At 44.1% G+C, this 21,684-nt stretch overlaps 1 protein-coding gene across 1 annotated transcript in view; it reads right to left on the reverse strand.

Moving 5' to 3' along the window:
* Window positions 1-21,684, reverse strand: part of HSF4 (heat shock transcription factor 4) — an 83,911-nt gene that overhangs the window by 11,493 nt on the left and 50,734 nt on the right. The window contains exons 3-7 of the mRNA XM_040408989.1: window positions 17,940-18,067; window positions 16,571-16,695; window positions 7,872-7,947; window positions 6,275-6,339; window positions 2,007-2,103 (exon numbers count right to left, since the gene is read on the reverse strand). Of these exons, the coding sequence (XP_040264923.1) occupies window positions 2,007-2,103; window positions 6,275-6,339; window positions 7,872-7,947; window positions 16,571-16,695; window positions 17,940-18,067 (491 nt within the window). The remainder of the gene's footprint in view (window positions 1-2,006; window positions 2,104-6,274; window positions 6,340-7,871; window positions 7,948-16,570; window positions 16,696-17,939; window positions 18,068-21,684) is intronic.

Genomic DNA, 21,684 nt, shown 5'->3' on the forward strand with positions numbered 1-21,684 from the left:
CTGGGTGAAAATGGAGGTATGTCCGGGTTCAGCTCTGAACCCAGAGAACCCCTTTAAGTCTGCTATATATGTCGTAGTTCTGTGTCCTGCCCTGGCTGTGCACTCTCAGTTTCTGCTCTCAAATTCTGTTAGATTTTTGCATGTTCGGTCTGTGTCTGGATTCTGTGAGGTCTGTTCCTTGATTCTGTTTGTATTTGTTCTTTGTCTGTCGGCCAACTGACTTTGCCTGTTATCCAGTTCTGTTTACCATGCTCTTGTGTCTATTCCGTGTGTGTCTGAATTCTATCCTAGTTCTGTTTACCAATGAATTCCCAAGTTCTAGTTATTTTCTGTTCTGTCTTGCTAAGTTTCTATACATGTATCTGCTATGTCTGAACTTTGTCCTGGTCTGTTTCATGGATTTTGCATGTTCTCTGCCTGTTAGTCATCAGTCTGATTCTGTCCCTGTTTTGCCTTGCTTTTGCTTGTATCCTGCTAGTTCTTTCACTGGTTCTGTCCATGATCTTGCTCATGTTTCCGGTGCCCTGTATGGGTGATTCTGACAACTACATTGGGATTATTCCAAGAAGTTGCGGCTTGGTGGTTCCCCTGCAACAAAGTTCAGATCCCTGTTTAAGGCTTAAAGGGTAAATACCAGGGGACCAGCAGGAAAACGCCCTCAGGTGTAGCGCAACGTCAAACCATTCAGTTAGCACACTGGTTCCACAACCATTGTCTATAAGACATATTCACCACTGCCAGAAGGTGGTGGTCGCTGTAACCACTGAAGCCAGAAAAAAAATTAATGAACACACTGGATGGAAAGGAGTCAAGGTTTAGAATGCTATAGTACTGGAGAATGGTGGTATTTGCAAAAAATGCATGTTCAAGCTTAACTTTTATTGTTGAGATGGGAATATCCCTTTAAGGGTGTACTGCCCCTAATTGAATAAGGTGATTATGTGTACATGGCATTCCAAAAATGTTCTCTTTATTGTATTGCGTTATTACTCCAGAACAAAAGTGGAGATTAGGCCACCAAGCTTCTGAAATACATGTTCAGACCAGGAAGAGAGGCGCAGCCTCACAAACACAACACTATTTTGTATCTGCATTTTTTCCAGATAGCACATTGACCCATTTATTTCTATGGGGCCATTCACACGTCCTGCAAATTATAGAACATGTCCTATTCTGGTGTAAAAAGTCATTTCTATTGCTGGGAGTGAGAAAAATGCGGACTGTGCAAAGGAGGTATCCGTATTTTGTGGATCGGTTTACTGCGGACACTGCTGTTTACATGAAGTTTAACTTATTTAATGCAGTCCAGTTTTGGGAACATATGTATCATCATTTTCAGCACAAAACACCCGCTACTTAGACGGAATACCAGAAAAACCTAATAATAATACATCAAACGAAGGATATGTTGTTTTCAAAGGGAGTCTGTCACCAGAAAGTGCACAGTTCAACCTGTCACAATGCCTGGTAGGGCTAGCTCAGTTCAACATAATGATTTAACTTAGTGATTCATTGCTTCATTCTTGAGAAAAAGTACTTTTAATCCATATGCAGATGAGCAGTTCAGTGCACAGAGGGAGGGCCTAAGCCACTAAGTGCAACCTTGCTCCCCCTGTTAACTCTCCAAGCCCCGTCCTCTCCTTCCTGATTGACAGGGCCTGCTTCTTATATAGTCATCTTGCCCGTCCCTGTCAATTAAGAAGGAGATGGAGGGGCTGTTGTGCCATTCCTGTATTATTCCTACTAGAAGTTTGTGAATGAATAATAAAGGAATGGACCCTTGAACCATGAGAATAGATGCTCCAGAACTGTAATTACATTAGCAATGCAAGTAGTTACTAAAACAGATGTGTCAGGAGAGACCAAAGAAGATGGTACCCCTATATCTGTCAGTACAAAATTTAACTATTTATGAGCAGCCCAATATTTTGCAATACACTGGTGTTTATGTCTTTAAATATGCCCCTGTGCCGACACCAAAGCAAGCAAATGATGGGAAAACTCACCGACTGAATGTAATATGGGTCATGCAAGGAGTCTACAGGATGTCTACTATATTTGGACACTGGTAGGGCAGAGGTTCCATCATCCAACATAAGGGGTCTAAAAAAGGAAAGGTAGAAATCCATTGTATTCACAGAAATTTCAGATCTATATAAAAATTGCATGAAGACAAACAACAGCAAGTGTCTTCTATATGCCCCATATTCTAAAAAAGTCCTGCATACTCAAGCAACAATTTAAGAGATTGACTAGATACGGGGTAGGAACAGGTAAAAGGGATTTTTGTGTCAAGGCTTCATCTTGTTATACTGGTTTGCCACATTACACCCGGTATCGCTCCCTTCTGAGAATCCTGAAAACTAATACAGAGATGTAAAAATGAGGAAGAACTGTAGATTTTTCAATATTTAAAGGGTTTCTGTCATCAGAAAAATCGTTATGTATCTGGCTGACATTAGCGATGTGCTAATGTCAGCAGAACATAACTGTATGACTTATATCTCCCTGCCTGCCGCCGTTCCCTCAAAATAAAGACTTTTATAATGTGCTAATGAGCCTCTAGGTGCTAGTGGGGCGTTGCTGCAGCACCTAGATGCTCTGTCTTCTCACCCTTTGGCACGCCCATGTCCAGTTGATTGACGTCGTACTTCTCCTCTGTGCCCATAAAATCCTGCTCCTGCGCCGTCCCGTTTAGTATTCGGCGCAGGCGCAGTGAGTGAAGCCGGCAGCAGGAGAACGTCCTTCACTCGTCCTTTGAATACTAAACGGGACGGTGCACGCGCAGGATTTAGGGAGCACTGAGGAGAACTAGGACGTCAATCAACTGGACATGGGCGTGCCAAAGGGTGAGAAGACGGAGCCTCTAGATGCTGCAGCAACGCCCCACTAGCACCTAGAGGCTCATTAGCATATTATAAAAGTCTTTAATTTGAGGGAACGGCAGCAGGCAGGGAGATATAAGTCATACAGTTATGTTCTGCTGACATTAGCACATCGCTAATGTCAGTCAGCTACATAACGATTTTTCTGATGACAGAAACCCTTTAAGGTATAATTAAGCTTTATTTTTTTGCACTTCCTCAAGTCTCCTATTACCTGCCATATTCACACATGATGAATCGAGACGTAATTTGAAGCCCCTGAGCTCCAATGCAAAATCTATTAACAGGCATTTAGAATACTGGAGTCTTCTTAGGTTGCCCTTGGGTCTCCTCAGGTATCGGGGTCTTGTTGCGGCTGCTACCTCTACACTCCCTATAGCTACATCAGTGCTTGTTTATCTTCAAACAAAGACATGTGTCCATCAAGACACTGATATAAGCCCCTACCGAAGACTGAAGTGATCAGCCATGTCTGTTAAACCAGTACCTTAGAGGACTATTTCATACTTCCCAACATTTTACTTGGCAAATTCGGGACATGTAAGCTATGCCCCAGGAATGCCTAAATCCAACCAGGACCTTCTAATATTGGGAGATGCTTACTTAGTCCTCACCCATTTCAGTCCTGGACAGCCCAAATTTTCCAGGACTGTCTCTGAGCATTATGGAAAGTCCCTGAAAATTCAGGAATCTTTATAGGAAAGAAACCTTCTTGCCCCAGGGGTGATCCAAGACTAGAAAAGGTATACAAAAAGGTTTTGGCAGCACTACTGATCCCATTTGGGAAAATCATTAAAGATACCTTTAAAGGTGATGGTGCACGCAGATGGGGATCCTGGCCAGTGGTCCCAACGTCTAGGTAAAATACAACAATCCGCAGCACTAGCCAGTGTGGAAAATCAAAGTGGTGATTTATTCACAAATCAGCATGGTACAAGCAACGTTTCGACCTTCATCGGTCTTTCTCAAGCAATCTTGAGAAAGACCGATGAAGGTCGAAACGTCGCTTGTACCATGCTGATTTGTGAATAAATCACCACTTTGATTTTCCACACTGGCGAGTGCTGCGGATTGTTGTATTTTTCCAAGACTAGAAAAGACAGCAGAATATATAGTAAAATATAAAAAGAGACATACTACTCACCTGTGCAATCTCTAGCACACTAGATGCTCCTGTAGTCCCCCCGCTAGTCTTCATTACTTGCCAGTGGTGACTCCTGCAGCCAATCACTGGTAGAACTGGTGATTCCAGTAAGTACAACAAGTGAATATTAAGGCAAGTGATTGACTGCAGTGGTCACATACCAATGTGGCATGTAGTCAAAGAATGGAGGCGTTCTACTGAAACATCAGCACCTCAGAGAAATGTCCTTTATATCTTACTATACAGTCTGCTGATATTTTTGGATTTTTCTTCTTTTAGTCATGGAAAACTCTTTAAAGGGGTAGTCTGAGTGTTTAATATTGATAGCTTATCCTCAAGATAGGTCATCAATATCTGATGCCTAGCATCTGGCACACCCGCCAATAATCTGTTTGATGAGGTCACGGCGCTCCAGTGCCAGTAACATCACGTACAATGGTCACCTGACATGAGCGCAGCTCAGTTTCATTCAAGTGAACTGGCCTGGGCTGCAATATCATGCACAGCCACTATACAAAGAACGGAGCTGTGCTGTGCTGATCAGTGGTGGTGACTGAGGAGAGGCCATCAATATTATAGTCCTAGAAAACCCCTCTTTTTTTCCTCTACCTACAGAAATGGCATTCAATTGAGGTGACAGTAATCAGATTTTAAAAAATAAATTTCATGGACCATTTACAATGGTTGTGACCCTTTTACTATGGCAGGGTAACAAGGTGGTATTCTTTAAGTGTGATATGAACACGTTCATGGCCGAGCTGTGGATCCTGCATGCAGATTATCAATAAATGCCATGCTGCCCCTCTACATGCAGTTTGAAATGAGTAAAGATGCGGCAAACCGTATACTAGAGCATTACCCCAGAAGGACAACTGTATAGGGTTAGTTACTATTAACAGACTTAATGCAATGTTTCTTGAATTAAAATCTGTGATTTGGTAAGTACATGCACTTAATAGCACAGTATGGACAACATATGGTTAACAACTTGCCAAAGTGTGTTAGATTGTCAAGGTGATGGACCAGGTCTGTTCCCTGGTTAGAGAGATTCTAGTCTGTAGCAGCTTGGATAATAGACGTGTGTAAGAGATCTCCTGTACAACTAGGCCTAAGTTCAGAGAACTCTAGTCTCTGAGCCTACAACTTCCCAGAGAACAGCCATACAACCAGAATACCCCTGAAAGAGAGAGACCAAACATCTGAGAAGGTCTAGAACCCACAAGGCCGTGCATTGGACTCAAGACAGTAAGGTGTTCTGCTTGATTATGGCAGAAAGGATTTACACCAGGGAATATTGCCAAACCATTTTACTTTGAAATGGATTGGCCCATACTTGGAGATGGACTGGCCACCCATATCTCAGTTCTGCACCCCCTCAGTCCAGGACCTGCAGAAGGACTTAACAATACCCTTATTGCAAGCCTGTGGTTTTGCTTAGAGACTGCAAAGTGTCTTTAGAGAGAAGTAATACTGTAAAATCACTATCATTGTTGCTGTCCATACCCTGCTATAGACAGATTATTGCACTGTGATACTGTATACCTTGAAACTATACCTTGTTGCTATTAGTACTACATTAGTACTTAGTAAAGAGACTTTATTTATTACAACAAGCTGGCCTGATTATTGTCTCCAATATCCCAGGTCCTGGCTTGCACCCAGCAAAACATCCAACTTCAAGGGCACCCCAACTACCACCAAACAGGAGTCCCACAGGTGCACCCTCTAATCACTGTACGGCCCAAAGGAGCCATAACCACCACTCCCATCCTCTATTCACTTCTCCTGGGCCACTACCATAGCACCCTTAATTTGGTAGAAACTAGTGACATCACTCTGGATAGTGAATTACCTACTGCGCATAATGGTTTGGTCCACAGTATGACTGAAATGTCCTGACATTCCCTTTCAGACAAATGTCAGTTTGTCTCAATTTTGCTTATGAATTTTAAAAAGTTCACATCACCCCCCTCTCTTCCGTACACACCCCTTGTTATCCGTATTGGATGATCATGCTTATCTGCCTATTTTGGGATGCTTTTTCCTTTCTCTCTGCCCCCACAATAGTCCCAGGAGCTGAGAGGGCACTTCATACACAGTATTTTGAAAGCCGGTGGTCAGCAGATCTGACTCAGCAGGTCCATTCAGCGCCCATCACTAGGGTGAGCGGGTCAGGTGATCTGCACTAAGGGCCACGCTGAGCTTGTGATTTTGTTGGTGGGGGTGATCTCCTGTAGGCACTCACATCTTTCTCTTTATCCCAGAACTGGAGGGGCCAGGAGGCAGCTGTCCGAACAGAAAGTGGATTAACTGTCATGAAAAAGCACAGAATTGGGTGTTAGTTACAGAACGCGCTGACCTCTCACCCTGTGTATGTACTGATAAAACCATAGGAAAACAACTAATTATGATCCACACCTCACTTTATAAAGGTGCAATACAGGTGAAATATAATCTACCGTACATGCATCATCATACACAATCAGTGCATGCTATTATTCCTCATACAATGCTATGGAAGTCTTATACTGAGCAGTATTAATATTTCAGTATCAGCATCGGGTCACCTGTGGAGATTGGATAGATAGATAGATACTGTAGATAGATAATAGCTAAAGAATAGTACATGATATGGATGATCTGTCCTCAGGGTAGGTCATCAGTATCAGATCAGTGTGAATCTGACTCCAGGCAACCACACCAATTAGGTGTGTGAAGGGGCTGAGATCATGGGTGGATTGGCCATAGACCCTACAGGGAAACTGTCCAGGGGGCCACTCAAGCCCTCTTGATGGCCGCACACCAGGTACATAATGATCTGATGCTCAACGGCCACAAGTGCCCTCCTGAACTCAACTGTGATACAGCTGAATACTGTGGTTGGGGCGGCAGTATTTTGTGCTGCCCTGTGGTATTTGGTTCTGCTGGGGCGGTATTCTGTGCTGCATTACGGTATTGCAGGCTCTACCTACTTCTGTTGTCCCTCGCCTACTTGTTTTGGCCCATCTTCTGTCAATTTGGACCACCCTACAACATGGGGCCACTTTTAGGTTTTTTCCAAGGCCACTTTAAGTTCCCAATCTGCCCCTGGCTGCGGCGCTCTTTAGATGTTTACCTGCCCACTGTCTAGACTGTAGTGGCGGTGCAGTGTAATTACAGCTTCCTCTACCATTTACGTGTATTACTGCAGGTGAACACTGAAGAGGACACAAGCACCGTGGCTTCTTAGAGCATCTGATCATCATCCTTAGGATAGGTCATCAATATCATGACACTGCACAGCCCCTTTATAGAGGACCTCCAATGTTAGGCTTTGGAAAAACGTCCTTTTTTTTGTCTTTGATGATGTCCATGTGATATATGTGTGCTGTCCTGAGTTTTTCATGGACCACCAGACTTGGGTGAGAATGTTTGGGAAAGAAAATGAACCAAAGTAGATTGTGCCACTGTCTTCCTCTGCGAACCAACAGCTCGTAGAAAAGAAAATGTCATTGAAATCACATCCGTGTGCTGTCAATGAAGAACATAGACAGCGCACGTCTGTGATTTACTGGTGTGAGAATAAGGCCTAAGGCAGTCTTGGCATTCCTACAGTGAACTATCTGGCCAATGAGTCAATATTTGCTGCATTATCTAAAAATATGTCAGACCAGCTGATGAAAGAGCCTGAAGGGGCCAACACCCTAAATAGCCAAAAGCTATTCCTCCTAACCCATTCAACATTTGGAAGTTACCGTACCTTATGTGTATGGGTTCAGGGTAACCCCATTAAACATAAGGTGGTCAGCTGGTCCTGCTGGTCTTAGAAAGTTTTAGACACTTACATGGTCTTAGAAACTCACCTTGTTAATGATTTTTTGCTGTTGTGAATGGTTTTGTCTAAGGGAGACAACCTCTCTCCACAGGACTTCATTCCGCCTACAAAACGAAAAGAGTCAGTACTTTTAATAATGCTGCTTCCTCTGCTTCCATGGTAGTTACGCCCCTGGATCAGTCATAATCACTGATGTTTGTGGCAATTGCTGCATTTCTACTGAACTAAACTTAGATCATCATAGAACCGAGGTCATATCATAGCTGTGTGACTGGATTTTACCATCCATATTATTCTTATACGTACTGTAATGTACCTAGAGTAAGCTGTGCGATTAGATTTTGCATCTGAACATAGTCAAACCAAACAAGGATTACTAGTGCAGAGGCCCCATGTACTTTCAGTATTGAAGACCAAGCTGTAGAAGACATGTGGGCAAACAAAGCAAAGCAACTTAAGGTTAGATGCCTACAGTTTAGGCAGGGTGCTGAATGTCCTTAAATAGACCAGTCCTGCATGAATACTTACTGGAAGTACTGCAGTAAGTATGTGGTATGGAGGCTTATTGGCAATGCTTAATGGGAAACGAATATGCAAAGAGGTGCCTCCCAAGAAAGATAACCATCTCGCCAGTGCCACCTATTGGAAGTGGCTCCCTAAAGGTCAAGATCCAACTTTCCAACAAGCCTTAGAATTTGACAAGGGAATATAGCCACGCTAGATATGCATCTGTAGACAACTGTTTTTGGGTGCTTATCCCTCATCAGTATGGAGTAGGATTCTGGTTGTCTCAGTGTGATGCCTTGGAAGCATTTGATGCAAGGTGCTGAATCTCCTTAATGAGACCAGTCCTGTATGGAGACTTACTGGAAATATTCCATGGTATAGAGACTTATTGGCAATGCCCCATGGGAAACGAATATGTAAAGAAGTGTCTACCAAGAAAGAGAACTGTAAGACCCCAGAGTGGTGTTACCACTTCTGCACCCTGCTACTGTCTTTATTGGGCTAACCTGAATGTCATCTTATGTATTTATTCCAGGTCCTCCACACTGTACATTCTAAATGTTGTTATGTAACCGTTCATGTAATATCCCTGGTTCACCAGCAGATGGCAGCAAACACAGCAAAGCTGTACCTAGGTAGAATGGAGCTTTCCATTCCATACTAACCCCCCTCTGTGGAGAAGTAGGCTAGCCATATTTCCTGCAGGATGGGTGCGGACCAGTTAGTTCCAGTTTAGATCTTCCCTAGACAGGAGAAGGGTACAGGGGTACGTCTCTGCTGGACGTGCCCACGCCAGCCAGAGCACTCTAAGCTCTGCTGGCCATGGAGGCCAAAGCTTAAAGCCTCAGGAGCCAGGAGGAAAGTTCCCTGGAATAACATAGAGTCAGACTACAGAGAAGAAGTGCAGCATACAGAAGGAGCTGAGTTATACAACCAGCCTGTCAGTACAGCAGAGTCAGAGAGAAACAGATATAGCACAGTGGAGTTTGCCTGCCAGTTTTATGCTAAAGCCTGCTGGAACCAAGAAAAACCTGTAAACCGTTTTGGAGAACCGTTAATTGAAAGTAACGCTGCCATTGAACTTCATCTCAAGGTCTGGACTCAAGTTATTCTTTCATCCCTTACTTATTCCCCCTATTTATTGCTTTGGAGCCAAAGCCTGGGGTCCAGCTGTATCCAGGTAGGAGCACCGTGACACACATAAAGAGACATTTTAGGCTGCAACATACCCCTCTGCATTTCCTACACCTGGGACGCGCGACATATAGAGGGCCCTGGGCGGCCACTCATTGCAATATTGGTGTCACTAACAGGATTTACCTTTGTGTCTTTATACTACAAGGCCTACAGAATTGTCAAAGAACCCTCTAAAAATGACTTTACTACATTTATTGCAGAGTGACAGGCGCAGGGTTGTGCGTGTCGGCTACCAAGGGGTTAATCCGCCATCTTTGCCAGTGATGCTGTATGTTCTTCTTGTACCTCAAGAGCGGGAAAACAGGGAAACGCCCAGCACAAGAGCGAGAAGCGACAGCCCTGCCCACCGGGAACTTCCCAATGCAAGTGTAGGAAGTGAAGACTCCACCTCCAAGAGTACGCCCCTTTTACCAGTGTGTGCTGTAGAGACAGAGGAAGACAAAATGGCGCAACCTCTGTGGCCCAACTGGGGTGAAATTGTGTGGGGCGAAGAGCCCGAGGTGTAGAAGTACGTCTTTCCCAAGTACAGCGGAATACTAAGCGAGGATCGGAGGTGTCCGCAGCACTAAATGGTCCGGTGGGGGCGGCCGGAGCGTCCACTCTGCCACCCAGGAAAAGCGGTTCGTTTACACAGTTGAACCCCATTGTCCCGCCGAAAGTTACAGCTCATGCCCAGACAATGTGGGACTACAAAAAAAGCATCGAGGACTGGGTGATCCACGTCCTGGACCACCCACAGCCGGAGGATCCTAAGCTGGATAGGCGCTGAGGGACGGTGAAACGCCCCTACCTGCCCCAGGCCCGTTATAGCTTATAAGCGGGGGACCTCGTGGAGTACACCCCCATGGACTCCCTCAAGGGACCATTCGCCACCGGGGTGACCTTTCTGTCCAAACCCCTTGACCCGTTGCGAGTAGCTGAGTGCTGGCAGGAGGATCCAGCCACTGCAGGCCGCTTCCGCTGCCTACAGGAGTCCGCGGAGGGAATCCTCCATTTCCAAGAGAAACCAAAGCCCCAGCCGGAGCTTCTGATCCCGGGTCTGCCCCGCCCGCAACTTTCCAGCTGGGATGCCTGTCAAACGCCGCCTTTTCCTACCACCCAACGGTGGTCAATTACCAGTTACCATGGAAGATGGCATCGGCCGCAGTAAGAGGGCCCCACTCTCCATCACCACCACTGGAGATTCCCTGGCCACAGCCCCTACAGCCGGCGATCCTGAGCTCCCCCACCCGGCACTTCAAAGGAAAATGTGGCTGCCGCCATAGCCAGCGTGGCCACCCGGTCACTACCGAGGTCCTCCACTAGAGGTCAGCGGCGCACCACCATGGCAGCGAGTTTGGCCTACAACAGGCAAGATCGCCCTGTAATGTCATTCAATAGCTCCAGCAGCGAGGAGGATTTCTGATACCTCATCTAAGGAGCCCCTCTATTGCATCCTGAAGAATTTAAAAAAAACATGGACTAATGGGAGCCACAACATGGACTGGACTTGACGGGTGAGGACGTGTTGGCCCATTTTCTGTTTTGTTGCCCCCTGTTTGTTTCTCATCCAGATGGACATGTTTGTAAGGACTCCTACATCTGCAGAATCACTCCCCAGTTGCGCACATCAGCGCCCAATTCCTTCCCCCCCCCCTTCTCAGTTTAAGTGGGAGCCCCATTTTGCAAAAAAAGATTTTCATCATAATTGCTGCTATTCTATGCATACCTCATGTGGATTACAAATGACTTTGGCACTATTTGTTCCAGTTTGGTGCACTTGATCCACCAGCATTAAAGGAAAATAGTTATGCATTACATATTTGCAATATTTTTGCACTTCTGTTTTACAGGTTCAGCAACGTTCAAGTATTTAGCACATTGTATGTACTCTTTTACAGGTACAACAATGTGATCCCATGCACTACAAATGTACTTTGGACTTCATGCAGTTAGCCAGATAGCTAGTACCTTACTCTAATGCTCATATGGACTGCCTCTGAGGACATCAATGTAGAGTCACAAGCAGGTCTAACAACGTCAAGGGTAACCCCGCTGCTAATATGTGTTTAGAGGGAGTAGCCCTCATGGAGATATGGGAGAGAACCGGCTCCTCCTCCTACTTTGGTGTGTCCTAAGGCTTAGGGCGCAGCCTTATAGATATGTATGTTTAGCTACCTGTTTAGTCATCAAGGTGACAAAGCGTAAGGCATTATAAGGTCTTGGTGCTAGGAAGGGATTACAGGATGAAGCCACCCTTCTATTTGTGGGCGTCTCATAGCATTGTGGAGGGATTACAGTACATGACACCCCCATGCTCCATATACAACTCTGGTCCAGTCCTGTGTGGAGTATTTGAGCACTTAGTGCAGTATCTTTTTTGGGTTCACTGGTTATACCGAGAGGGCAAACTGTGAATAGACACCCTACTCATACAGGCAGGAACCTAGTGGTAGCCGTCTCTATGTTAGTATATGTATGTCATGATAGTCTATAGTCTAAAGCAGCACTCTAACCTTCCTTGGGTACCCTTAGAGCACAGCCTAAGCACAAGCCAAGGACGGCTTGGTTTTAAGTAAGGGGGAATGCAACACCCCAGAGTAGTGTTACCACTTCTGCACCCAACTACTGTCTTTATTGTACTAACCTGAATGTCTTCCTATGTATTCCATATCCTCCACACTGTGCATTCCTAATAATGTTGTTATGTAACCGTTCATGTAATATGCCTGGTTCACCAGCAGGTGGCAGCAAACACGGCAGAGCTGTCCTTAGGTAGAATGGAACTTTCCATTCCATTCTAACCCCCCTCTGTGGAGAAGTGGGTTAGCCCTATTTCCTGCAGGACCGGTGGGGACCAGTTAGTTCCAGTTTAGATCTTCCCTAGACAGGGGAAAGGTGTAAAGGGGCACGTCTCTGCTGGACGTGCCCACGCCAGCCAGAGCACTCTAAGCTCTGCTGGCCATGGAGGCCAAAGCTTAAAGCCTCAGGAGCCAGGAGGAAAGTTCCCTGGAATAACATAGAGTCAGACTACAGAGAAGAAGTGCAGCATACAGAAGGGGCTGAGTTATACAACCAGTCTGTCAGTACAGCAGAGTAAGAGAGAAACAGATATAGCAGAGTGGAGTTTGCCTGCCAGTTTCATGATAAAGCCTGCTGGAACCAAGAAAAACCTATAAACCGTTTTGGAGAACCGTTAATTGAAAGTAAAGCTGCCATTGAACTTCATATCAATGTCTGGACTCAAGTTATTTTTTTATCCCTCAATTATTCCCCCTATTTATTGCTTTGGAGCCAAAGCCTGGGGTCCAGCCGTATCCAGGTAGGAGCACTGTGACACACATAAAGAGACATTTTAGGCCACAACATACCACTCAGCATTTCCTACACCTGGGATACACGACATATAGAGGGCCTCTGGGGCAGAACCATCTCGCCAGTGCCACCTATTGGAAGTGGCTCCCTGTGGGTCAAGATCCAACTTTCCAACAAGCCTTAGGATTTGACAAGTAAATATAGCCAAGCCAGATATCTATCCGTAGACAGCGGTTTTGAGGTGCTTGCCCCTCATCAGTACGGAGTAGGATTCTGGCTGACTAAATGCGATGCCTTGGAAGCTGCTTAGGCAGGGTGATGAATCTCCTTAAAGAAACCAGTCCTGAATGGAGACTTAATGGAAGTACTCTGTGGTATTGAGACTTATTGACAATGCTCCATGAGAAACGAATATGCTGTCTCCCAATAAAGAGAACCATCCTATCAGCGCCACCTAATGGAAGTGGCCCCCCATGAGTCAAGATCCAACTTTCCAAGAAGCCTTGGGATTTGACAAGGGAGATAACTTGGCATATACTTCTTTACATATGCCTAGAATTTGATAGGGATGTCACTGATTCCCTTTAACAAGTGTCCCAATACTTTTCTCTATACAGTGTATATTTAGAACTGAAGAGAATAGAACACATCCACATGCCATGCATTATTCTATTTCTATTAAGTATAATGTATAACCATATACTTCTTAACCAACTTTCATAGGCCCACTCATCACGTAACAGTGACAGGCTGTTGGGCCTCGGCGCCTGCAGGTGCCATGTAGTGGTGGCAGTGGTCGCCGTGCGGAGCTGCACCAAATTAGTGCAGGGACCCACTGAAAAGAGGGTGGTGTGATGTGATGAGGATGCCTATGTATTATGATAACTCTTTGGATATTTTACAAATCTAAATTCCCCTCAAATGAATAAGGGGAATAGAGAATGAAAGAGAAAGGGGCGCACAATAGGATAGTATGTATATACAGATAAAATGATGTAGTGAGGATTATGGAGGCTCACCTTTTGGGGTTGTGCTAGTATAGGCACAACCCTATTGAAGGCTTGTATCGATGAGACATTTCTACCGGGACTGCAGCCGCAGACTAGGTGTTCTTTCGGATGGGATGTCCAGTCCCCCAAAAAGTGAGACAGTCTCAATGGAATAAATTCTTCTTCTTTATTGGAAACAACGTGTTTCGGGGATTAAAACTTCCCCTTCATCAGGTTTCATAATATATTATGAAACCTGATGAAGGGGAAGTTTTAATCCCCGAGACGCTTTGTTTCCAATAAAGAAGAAGAATTTATTCCATTGAGACTGTCTCCATTGTGGACTTGCGCCGAAGCAGAACCTCCTTTCTTTTATTGTATGTATTATGATAAGTTATACGATGTGCCTTGTATTCATGGTTAGAAATTAAAGGGGTTATGCCATGATTGATGTAAAAAATAAAATCAGACATCATATAGTACACGACAGTCTCTTTCTAACAAACCTAGAACCAGCCCTGTACCTCACATGGAACCAGAGATCTTCACACTCACTGCTCCAATTGTTCTGCTAGACTCTCTTCAAGCTGGCAGCTCAGGGTGCGTGTCCTTTCCCTGGAACTGCCACAGTTTCTAACAGAAGATATGGCTGGTGATAGTTGAAGATTTAAACTGAGCATGTGCGAACACCTCCGTGAGGTGGACAAAAACAAACAGCAGGTGGCTCTATACAGATGTGTTATATAGAATAACTCAGTGGCTATACTCATTTGTTTTATTACATGCAATTACAAAAGTATTTAGATCCAGGTGCTGGTTTTAGAAATGTAGAATATGTTTCATGGGACAACTCCTTTAAGCTCAGTAGTAATAGATCAATGCATGGCATGTGGGTCTGCAATCCATGCCTTTTTGATACAGTTTGGCGTGAAATATATTAATCAGCTCTTCACAGTCACAAAGCTAAACTCTTTTGAGGAACTTAAAGAGGACCTTTCATGGGTCCAGACATTATGAAATAACTAGCAGGTTATGCAGGGCACTGTGCACAGATGTAATATCGCTTACTAGTTTGTCTGGGCGCCGCTCCGTTCCCCCGCTGTGCCCCCCCTACAGTTTTCCCGCCTGGTATGCTAATGAATAGCATTGGTACAGGGAGGAGGAGACTGCCCAGTTTCTCAATGGGCGTCTCCTTCTCCCCGGCTGTAGCGCCGTCCAATCACAGCAGAGAGTGTCACAGCCAGGGAGAAGGTGAAGTTGTTTTTCTCCCTGGCTGTGACAGTGCCCTACATATCCTGCTAGTTATTTCATAATGTCTGGACCCATGAAAGGTCCTCTTTAAAGCAGAATTTTAGGGAGTAAAGATGCAGTGGTTCTGCACTTGAAGGTGCATTGGTTTAGAAAGGAAAATCATCTCAAAGTAAGAGGAAAAAAAGAAAAAAAAAAGGAAATATATAAAATGTTAGGGTATGAGAAGTAACACACAAGATAATGGAGCAATGGAAGGATTCCTTGCAATGTCCATTAAAAAAAAAAACTATTGCATAAATTCTAATATATGTGAATAACTAGCAGAAGGACCCGGCTTCACACGGGTATATTTTATCTATTTCATTTAATGTTTGTGTGTGTCGTTAAAAAATATCAACAGTATCGACTATAACAGTGACATCTACAGTACCCCCCCCCCTTACAGTGACCTCCACAGCCACCCACCCCTTAACACTGATCCCTCCACAGTGCTCTGTCTCCTTAAAATGTACCCCGCTCCGTTAACAGTGACCTCACAGTACCCCGCTGCCCCTTTAATAGTGGTCTCCACAGTCCCCTCCTCTCTTAACAGTGACCTCCCCAGTACCCGCCCCTTTAACTGTGACCTCCACAGCGGCCTGCCCCCTTAACAGTAACATCCACAGCGCCCTCCCCTTCAACAGTTACCTCCACAGCGACCGCCCCTTTATTAGTGACCTCCACAGTACCCCGTCTTGTTAACACTTATTTCTGCTCAAAATGGCAAAAGATACGATCCACATCTCACATCACATTGAGTTACGGGTGGATTAATCGCAGATTTTGCTGCTGCTTTGCTGTGGATTTGCAAAGGGTGAAATCTGCTGTGACAGATCAGTATGTTAAAGGGGTCTTCTGGAAGTACAATATTGATGACCTACTGTATCCTCAGAATAGGTCATCAGCATCTGAGCTGCAGTCGAGCAGCTGTTTGTTGGCTGCAGGTCGTCCCGTGTAAAAACAGGGATGTGCTGCCGGTCCGTGCGTGTGCAGTGTGAGGGTAAGGAGAAAAGACCGTCAGATCTCCTTACCCCTGACGGCGCACGCGCAGTGTCAGTGAGTCAGCGCTCCATGCAATTTTATCTTACCCGTGCCGTGGTAGTGCGCTTGCGCTGAGGCGCACACCCCCGGAAGTCACGAGGGGTAAGGTATTTTCACGAAGTAAGGATTTATGTTAGAACACCGGCAAACATTGAATCTGTATAGGGGTCAAACAATCACAACAGTGATTGGTCATCCCCATACAAAGAGGATGGTTACTGCATGTCAATACAGATATCATCTCTGCTCAAGAATCAGGGAACAATTGGGAGTGAACGGATAATTCTCAATCATTGCCTGTGCCTTCTCCAGTGTAAATGGATGACACTCGTTGGGGTCTGAATACACCAAGCAAGTTCCATGTCCTGTGATGATGTGTCACCTAGTGTGCAGGCGCTGTAGAACTCACTGCTTAATGTCTTGTATCTGGCACTCCGTGTTTTCTTGCTGACTCCGCATGCCCTGCAGTTCATACAGCAGTCTGCTCACATCCTCTTGTCGGAGTTTTGTCTCCTCGCTTTTCACAACGGATACCTGCAGAAGATGACACAACTTAGGGGCAGTTTTTTATTTATTTATTTTTATATATATTTTTAAACATTTTTATTAGTTCACAAGACAAGCAAGTGCATAGTCATAGCAGGTAAAGATCAGACATAGCGTCTAGTGAACATTTTCAATACAATATAGATTTTTCAGAAAAGCCATCAAAACAGAACCTTTCAGTGATATATAACATAAACATAGCTGTCTCCATGGGATACACCATCATCACAAGTCCCAGGTTTAATAACCCTGTCCGGTAAAACATAAAAGTATGTTTTATATAATACTTCGAATATGTCATATGGTTCCTACTAGAGACAAGATAAACTCTTTAAGGTCCCTGTTGTAGTCTGCCCAAGGAACCTTTGAGTTGTTCCGTTAGATACCATTTTGTCAACGTAAAAGGCCTCATTATGTGTTCTATTTCCCCATCAGAGAGAATATGTGTCAAGCCACGTCATTTTTTAACAAACTTCCCAATTTTCTGCTCTTTATGTCTTTCACGAGAGTTGCGACCTGGTTCCACAGTTCAGTGGATTTAGGGCAGGTCCACAGCCCATGGAATAAGTCAGTCCTTTGCATCTTACACTTTGGACAGTGTGTTAGTCTGTCCGGTTTCTCTGTTGTTGGGGGAAGATTAAAGGCATAAATGGCATTGTGCTCATCCTAAAATGCGTGTCCCTCCAAGTTAGGGGCAGTTTTTGAATGAAGTGATATGGACCAAGTGCAATGCTCAGCTGTTCATATACATACCGTAAAATTAAATGAAACATTACAGGGGTTGTCCAACCTTATGTAAATATATTTTTAAGGATGGTGGGAACTCTTATTCTCCTGATTTTGAAGGTCCTCCAGTTTTATCTCCCTCTGCTCACATTTTTATGGCACGTCTAATTGATACACAATAAAATTTACTAAGCTGAAAATCTCTTCATTCCCTGTGGTAGATTTCCTGATGAATGGTAAGGGGTAGATCTTCACCAAATAGGTTTATGAACAAATTTGTTTTATTATGGTCTCTTTGGAGGTTACTTAGTGGGTGCAATTCATGTGTCTATTCTCCTTTGTTACATATCATTTAAAGGATGCTGCTCACTTACATAGAATAGTTGATGTGATGAATGATAGAGAAAAGGCAGAAACGATCAGAAACATTTCATGATATTATCTTGAAATTCTACTGACATGATTCTTAAGTTTTCATCCATATTGTTTATAGAAGTTAGTCTTACTTTCCGCTTGATATGCTCCAACATATGTTCATGTCCCTGCAGGAAGTACAGATGCTGAAACTCTGTGTCGTCCCTCTCTGGTTTCACTAGTCCTCCCTGTTCTATATTCACGACTTTTCTAAATCCATCTAAAATATAAATACAAATGAAAAATATCAGTTTGTTTTAACATTTCTTTTTTTAACATGTTTGGAATATACAGTACAGACCAAAAGTTTGGACACACCTTCTCATTCAAAAAGTTTTCTTTATTTTCATGACTATGAAAATTGTAGATTCACACTGAAGGCATCAAAACTATGAATTAACACATGTGGAATTATATTCATAACAAATAAGTGTGAAACAACTGAAAATATGTCATATTCTAGCAGGGGCGTAGCTAGAAATGCATGGGCCCCATAGCAAATAAAATTTATGCCCCCCCCTGTGCCATCCACAGATCCCCCTCCCCTAAATAGTGCCATCAACAGATCCCCCTCCCCTAAATAGTGCCATCCACAGATCCCCCTCCCCTAAATAGTGCCATCAACAGATCCCCTTCCCCTAAATAGTGCCATCCACAGATCCCCCTCCCCTAAATAGTGCCATCAACAGATCCCCCTCCCCTAAACAGTGCCATCCACAGTATCAGGTGCCTCTCTCCCCCCCCCCCCATGTGCCAGTATCAGGTGCCAACCCCCCCCCCCCCAGGTGCTAGTATCAGGTGCCAACCCCCCTCCCCCCATGTGCCAGTATCAAGTGTTCCCTGCTCCCCCCATGGCAGTAACAGTCGGGTATTAAAAAAAAAAAACACTTCTACTTATCTCCATGTCAGCGATGCGATGCAGCCTCTTCCTGTGTCCCGCCCTGTATGTCCATATATGGAGTCAGTGCTTGTATTTCAGAAAAATTTCTGCTGGGATTCGAACCCACGACCTTCTGTATCAGAGGCAAAGCATCTAACCACACAGCCATAAGAGATGCCTTGCTGATGACTGAAAAAATATGAGACTTCTACTGTTATAGCTGGCTAAGTGTACATCTATACACATGACAGCTGCTCATATATAGAGATATAGCAGAGCTGAGTGTGCTGGGACAGCTGTCATATAGAGATATAGCAGTGCTGGGTGTGTTGGGGCAGCTGTCATGTGTATAAATGTACACTTAGCCAGCTATAACAGTAGAAGTCTCATATTTTTTCAATCAGTTGCAATGCCTCTTTTATGGCTGTGAGGGTAAATGCTTTGCCTCTGATACACTGATACATTGGAGGTTGTGGGTTCGAATCCCAGACACATCAGGACACTTTAGAATACAGTAAGATTAGATCACATTAGCGAGGGGGCCTGAACATTAAGACTGCTGCTGTGAAGGGGCCCTGAACATTAAGACAAGAATCGATATTTAACTAACTTGAAAATAAACAGTCGGGCCCCGAAGCAGCTGCTTCCGCGGTAGTTACGCCGCTGCCTGTGTGTAGTGTCTGTGTTAATAAAAAAATAAAAAAAATTAATGCGGTCCGGACGGGCCCCCAGTGGCGTAGGGCCCCATAGCCACTGCTATGGTTGCTATGGCGATCCCTACGCCACTGTATTCTAGGTTCTTCAAAGTAGCCACCTTTTGCTTTGATAATTGCTTTGCACACTCTTAGCATTCTCTTGATGAGCTTCAAAAGGTAGACCCCTGAAATGGTTTTCACTTCACAGGTGTGCCCTGTCAGGTTTAATAAGTGGGATTTCTTGCCTTATAAATGGGGTTGGGACCAACAGTTGCGTTGAGGAGAAGTCAGGTGCATACACAGCTGATAGTCCTACTGAATAGACTGTTAGAATTTGTATTATGGCAAGAAAAAAGCAGCTAAGTAAAGAAAAAAGAGTGGCCATCATTACTTTAAGAAATGAAGGTCAGTCAGTCAGCCGAAAAATTGGGAAAACTTTGGCTATTTGACCATAAAGGAGAGTGATGGGGTGCTGCGCCAGATGACCTGGCCTCCACAGTCACCGGACCTGAACCCAATCGAGATGGTTTGGGGTGAGCTGGACCGCAGAGTGAAGGCAAAAGGGCCAACAAGTGCTAAGCATCTCTGGGAACTCCTTCAAGACTGTTGGAAGACCATTTCAGGGGACTACCTCTTGAAGCTCATCAAGAGAATGCCAAGAGTTTGCAAAGCAGTAATCAAAGCAAAAGGTGGCTACTTTGAAGAACCTAGAATATGACATATTTTCAGTTGTTTCACACTTGTTTGTTATGTATATAATTCCACATGTGTTAATTCATAGTTTTGATGCCTTCATAGTCATGAAAATAAAGAAAACTCTTTGAATGAGAAGGTGTGTCCAAACTTTTGGTCTGTACTGTATGTCAGGAAATACACCAAATGTAAACCATGAATGTATCCATAGGGTTATATGGCCCTGATATATATCGGCCCAGAAAAAAAAAATATGTAAAAGGTCAAGGTCACCACGTATACACAAGAAACACAACAATCTGTCAAAAATAAATTCCCAAAGAAAGAAAACTTCTCTTTTTTTTTGTTCACGGGGGTAGCGTGTAGTTAAGGGAAGAGCAGAAGAGCTGTCTTGGTGTTCATCAATGCCCCATCTTTTCTCCACCATTCCTTCTATGTCACTTGAGTCCACCCCTTTGGTCTGGCTGCCTAACCCTTCCTTCTCACAGTCATTTCTATTTAACAGTTCATGAGGGCAGCTCACTGGATTTAACTGAACATTTAACAACACAAAGTAATAATTAAAGGGATAGAACTAGGGATGAGCGAATTTCATATTTTAAAATTCGTTTTCGGTTCGGGTTGTGGTATAATGTGAATTGTGTTATGGATTCCGTTATCACGGACCATAACGCAATTCCATGACGGAATGCATAACAGAATGCCTTTAGAGACATTCCGTTATTCATTCCGTCATAATAGAAGTCTATGGGCTGCATAACGGATTAGTCCCATTTCCGTTATGCTGGAGTCCTCTCTTGCATAACGGAAACTGGACGGATCCGTTATGCAGCCCATAGACTTCTATTATGACGGAATGAATAACGGAATGTCTCTAAAGGCATTCTGTTATGCATTCCGTCATGGAATTGCGTTATGGTCCGTGATAACGGAATCCATAACGCAATTCACATTATGTCACAACCCAAACTGAAAACTAATTTCAAAATATGAAATTCGCTCATCCCTAGATAGAACCATTAAATGAATCTTACAACACAATAGATGAAATTTCTTATTTAAAAAGTCATGCTCTGTCCACCTTGGTGGTGGAAAAAGTGAAACAGTTGCTTCATAAATATGCCACCACTGAGGGGAGCTCAGAGCACAGGAATTTATATAGTACCCTTTGAAATCAATGGAAGCTGTAAAAATCTCTTTGCACGGGACTCCCCTTAGTGGTGGCTGCCAGCCAGAAAATGCTGTGTATTTATGTCAGGAACAGAAGGAGCTCAGCACCCCCCCCCCCCCCCCCCCCTTCTTCCTCCAGGGCTCCATAATAAGAACTTCCCTGGCTACACCCCAGGCTGAGAACTGCTGGTCAGAAGGAGGATGTGCAAAAAGCATCATAGTAATGCTATGGAAATGATTTTCTACTATAGATCAAATCCAAAAATCTGTGCTCATTCTTATAAATGTCCCCACTGACTTCTTGCCAAGTAACCTGAAAGTCCCATTCTCCCATTCTCCAAAGGGGGCATGTGACTGATCAGTGATTCTTATTTTCTCTCATAAAGTGGTAATAATCAC

Source organism: Bufo bufo, chromosome 10, assembly GCF_905171765.1.
Source record: "Bufo bufo chromosome 10, aBufBuf1.1, whole genome shotgun sequence".
In the NCBI taxonomy this organism is placed as follows: Eukaryota; Metazoa; Chordata; class Amphibia; order Anura; family Bufonidae; genus Bufo; species Bufo bufo.